The 5,210-nt window shown below is 38.3% G+C and overlaps 1 protein-coding gene across 1 annotated transcript; it reads right to left on the bottom strand.

Moving 5' to 3' along the window:
- Positions 1-396: 396 nt before the first annotated feature.
- LOC132548324 (alpha-(1,3)-fucosyltransferase C-like) lies at positions 397-2,037 on the bottom strand. Its single transcript, XM_060212181.1, has one exon. It carries the CDS (start codon positions 2,035-2,037, stop codon positions 907-909), a length of 1,131 nt encoding a protein of 376 aa, XP_060068164.1. The 3' UTR covers positions 397-906.
- Between the last annotated feature and the right edge of the window lie 3,173 nt (positions 2,038-5,210).

Here is a 5,210-nt window from a genome sequence, read left to right on the forward strand (position 1 = left end):
TGCATGTATTCAATCTACAGCATTAAGCTGACGTCATTATCACATGAATATCAATGAGTTGAGTAAACCTATTTCTTCACTTAGGGCATGTATGATTTAATTACTTTGATATGGCAGTCGGCAGATGCCATTTTTAATTGTCTTGTCATCACTATAAGTTATTTCGTAATTACAACATACTTATAAGTCATAATTACAGTATTAGGTTATTTTATTTCACGAGTAGATATTTACTCCGCGTCCCTCTCTCTCTCCCCCCCCCCCCCCCCCCCCCCCACATCCCCCCACGGGGATGTAAAAATGTAATTTAGCATGTACGTGCAGTTATATAACGATAAAATGCATGTATGTTTTGATTTAATCATAGTAAATTTATTTTTTCAGAGTAATGGGCACTTAATTTTAAGAATTTTTATTAAAAAATTTCACAAAAATGTGTAACCTAGATTGGAAAGCCTTTACTAACAAAAAAGAGGAAAAAATATTTGCGGCAAGGCGTTGATTTCATTCACGATTCTTTATCATAAATTCTCCAGGCAGGACTTTTTAAATTTTAATTACATGGGTCACATGTACACCTTTCAATACACCCAACAGCATTGAAAGTAATAGTTCAAACTTCATTGTTTCCTGTGTCGCTGTGAACATATCTAGTTTGAAAAAGATAAAATTTATATTTTACGATTTTATACTAGTTTTTTATATGCTATCTGACTATTGTACACCCTTAAGTTTAGCACTGCTAATGGGATCCAAGTCTTTCGTCATCCTGTATGTCATGTGTCCATTTTTTCTTGATGGTGAAACCAGTTCAGAACTTTCACTTCTTAGACGTGTTCTTAAACTCATTCATTTATCAAAATGAATGACAAGACACATGGAATCAAACCATGCAGCTTAAACACCTTATTTGATATCGGAAGCCTTACGACATATGCGAACATCCTTACCACCATGTACCCATTTCTTCAGACTATCATACAACCTGCGTCGGAGCGGAATTGCATGAGCCATGGCGCAAAGTTGACAAAAGGCGCGATCACCTGTCGGTTCAAAATGGAAATATCTTCTCCAATGAAAATAACTTTCGAATGCAGTTTGATTTTTCATTAGCTGTAACTGAAATGTAGCTAAACTTGAAATATTTTTGAACTTTGTGGTATCTAAGCACGAATGCGGAGGAAGAAACACAGAATAGTTCGGGGCTCCTCTGACGACAGGAATGACGTCAGCTTCTGACGAATAAATGTTATAACATTTTTCGGTGACGTAATCACGGCATAGATCATTCTCAAACGCTAGATAAAAATTATATTTCTCACTCAATAATGCATTACAATCTTTGATTGTCCTTGAAGGGCATCGCTTTCCTGATCCGTATCTTGAGTAAATGTCAACGTTGACCGTTTGACGCAAGCTCCTGGCGTATTGGTCTCGCCTGCTCGCTGCGTTTTGATGCGATACAAACCAAGCATTACCAAGGGTTTTTAGCATCCATTTACTGGCTGGATTTTTCCCTGTGTCGTAGACGTCCTTACACAATATTGTACCATACGTATGAGTAAAATCGGCATCTCTTCTGTATGAAAATGTCCAGTTTATTCTGCGATCCCAGTTATCATAACCAGGTTGTCGAGATGGGGGTTCCAAGGAATGATATATCCAGGTTTGACCTACTAACTTCTTCGGAGGTCGTCTAGGAAGGTTTGTTGTTCCATCAAATATAACAAATTGACTTGTGGAATAGTTCTGATAATTTCGTCCAAATGAGATCGAACATTTATGTGAGCAATATTTAAAGGTGTCTTTCGTAGTCCATGGTGGACGATTATAAAAATGGATACGAATCTCCTGTTCTCTGAAAGAGGCATTACTAGGCGTTTTCCATATCCATAAGTACGATGTCACGACTCCAGCGTAAAGCAGGATCACCAGTATTGTAAAGAACACTAGTCTCCAGACGTTTGGGGATAGCCTGCAGGTAAACAAACAGTATAGGAAAGCAACATGACAAGTTAAATCATATTTCAAATACATGAAAAATTGAAAAGGATACTGGAAAGTTTCCCCCTTTTTTGACAATAAATATTAATGAGATGGAAAAAAGGGATATACACTTGATAGACACTCTTAGACAAACTTGCAAACTGACTAGATGAAGGCCTTCATTTATTAATTTCTATTTTCTGATAAACAATTCTAAAATAAATTATAGTTCGTTTCTTTGAGCTCTTATGATTTAAATTTACATATTAAATTATCACACATGTGCCATACCCCCTTAACTTGATCGTGACGAAAGAATGAAAGCACACTCTCTTACTTTTAACAATTGAATCACAGTACAAGAATCGCTGTTGGAGGGAAGTTACTGTTTAAAAATAGGAGAGGGAGGGAGAGTATTGCACATCTAATTTCGGATCTTTTTTTTTATTGTATTCTCACGCATTGAAAAAAATACATGTACTGGAAATGTCATGGTCATGGTCATCGGTAAAGAAAGAGAAATAAAAATAACGTCATTAGGCGACTGGACATACTGAGGCTGAACTGAGGCTACACTGCTGGTAACATAGTCTGTAATGATAGAGATACTGAGGCTGCACTGAGGCTACACTGCCGGTAACATAGTCTGTAATGATAGAGATACTGAGGCTACACTGAGGCTACACTGCTGATAACATAGTCTGTAATGATAGAGATACTGAGGCTGAACTGAGGCTACACTGCTGGTAACATAGTCTGTAATGATAGAGATACTGAGGCTGCACTGAGGCTACACTGCCGGTAACAGTCTGTAATGATAGAGATACTGAGGCTGCACTAAGGCTACACTGCTGATAACATAGTCTGTAATGATAGAGATACTGAGGCTGAACTGAGGCTACACTGCTGGTAACATAGTCTGTAATGATAGAGATACTGAGGCTGCACTGAGGCTACACTGCCGGTAACAGTCTGTAATGATAGAGATACTGAGGCTGCACTGAGGCTACACTGCTGGTAACATAGTCTGTAATGATAGAGATACTGAGGCTACACCGAGGCTACACTGCTGGTAACATAGTCTGTAATGATAGAGATACTGAGGCTACACTGAGGCTACACTGCCGGTAACAGTCTGTAATGATAGAGATACTGAGGCTGCACTGAGGCTACACTGCTGGTAACATAGTCTGTAATGATAGAGATACTGAGGCTACACTGAGGCTACACTGCCGGTAACATAGTCTGTAATGATAGAGATACTGAGGCTACACTGAGGCTACACTGCTGATAACATAGTCTGTAATGATAGAGATACTGAGGCTGAACTGAGGCTACACTGCTGGTAACATAGTCTGTAATGATAGAGATACTGAGGCTGCACTGAGGCTACACTGCCGGTAACATAGTCTGTAATGATAGAGATACTGAGGCTACACTGAGGCTACACTGCTGATAACATAGTCTGTAATGATAGAGATACTGAGGCTGAACTGAGGCTACACTGCTGGTAACATAGTCTGTAATGATAGAGATACTGAGGCTGCACTGAGGCTACACTGCCGGTAACAGTCTGTAATGATAGAGATACTGAGGCTGCACTGAGGCTACACTGCTGGTAACATAGTCTGTAATGATAGAGATACTGAGGCTACACCGAGGCTACACTGCTGGTAACATAGTCTGTAATGATAGAGATACTGAGGCTACACTGAGGCTACACTGCCGGTAACAGTCTGTAATGATAGAGATACTGAGGCTGCACTGAGGCTACACTGCTGGTAACATAGTCTGTAATGATAGAGATACTGAGGCTACACTGAGGCTACACTGCTGGTAACATAGTCTGTAATGATAGATATAATGAGGCTACACTGAGGCTACACTGCTGGTAACATAGTCTGTAATGATAGAGATACTGAGGCTACACTGAGGCTACACTGCTGGTAACATAGTCTGTAATGATAGAGATACTGAGGCTACACTGCTGGTAACATAGTCTGCAATGATACACCAATTGTTGTCTTAGGTTTTTTTTTTATAAACGGGTGCGCATAAAGTGATGAAAGAAACATCACACACAGATAACACTTAAGAATGTTTTTTTCCAATGAGGAAAGACCTTAAATTTTAAGGCTTCATAAAACAAAAATTAGGTCCCGATGTGTTTCCGTGCACCCATACAATTTATGTTTACAATGTTGATTTCAACACTTTAGGTTCTTATCTCTACATTTCTCTAAATTCCCAGTGTCCACCCCTGACTGTACACTTAGAATTTTAAACAATTTTCCAACCAATGGACTTTATCGTAAGACAAACTTTGTACAGTTTCATTTAGAATAAATCCTCGCTGAAGATATTTTGTAACTGGGCGACTTTCATTCTGTATTCGAAAATTTATTTCATGAATTAAAATTTTTTCCATAAGTCGTCTAAATTTTCAAACCTCAGTCCCCTAACAACACAGACGAGTCCTGAAAAGTTTGGTAATAGTTTTGGCTATTCTGAATTTGCATTTAAAAGTTATATTCATGATGTTATCTTTTGTCCGATCTGTTCAGAAAGCATCCCTCATTATACAAAGACGAACTGAATGTACTTTAAAATAAAAAATAAAATTTTGATACCGTCAGTAGCTCGGAAATTAAATTAAACCTGTTCAGCCGAAATTATTGGACCGACACATAGACAATGTGTTTCCTTACTACATAATGTAGAGTTTGATATAGCACATAAATAGATAATGATATCATTAAACATCAAATCATAGTTATTACCAACGCTTAATTCGAACACAGGATGAACATTTGATAAAATATATACTTACATGATGTACTCCTGTTTTTTGCATAACCCGAAATCACAGGTACGTCACGTATGACGGTAGGGGAATAATCATGATTGCGCAATCGACGAAAGATCAATATTGCCATTAAAACATATGGATGGTTATAGGACTCAATTAGCGCACCTGAACACACGACTGACCATGTATGAGAGTCGCTTGACCAATCACCTGTCTTCCTCAAGGAACTCTGGTCTCCCTCATAACCGTCTACCTACTTCTATTTCGACGAATACTAAAATTTAAAGTTTATAAATAAATTATCAAATGCCGTGTACACATATGTGTTTCCATATCATGCCATGCATACCGTTCAGGTGTATGACAGCTTTAGACAATACTCTGTCGATTGTCTTGTAGATAATCTCTGGATCTA

The sequence above is a fragment of the Ylistrum balloti genome, unplaced genomic scaffold (genome assembly GCF_031769215.1).
Source record: "Ylistrum balloti isolate Yb309-2 unplaced genomic scaffold, AGI_CSIRO_Ybal_v1 Utg370008, whole genome shotgun sequence".
Taxonomy (NCBI): Eukaryota; Metazoa; Mollusca; class Bivalvia; order Pectinida; family Pectinidae; genus Ylistrum; species Ylistrum balloti.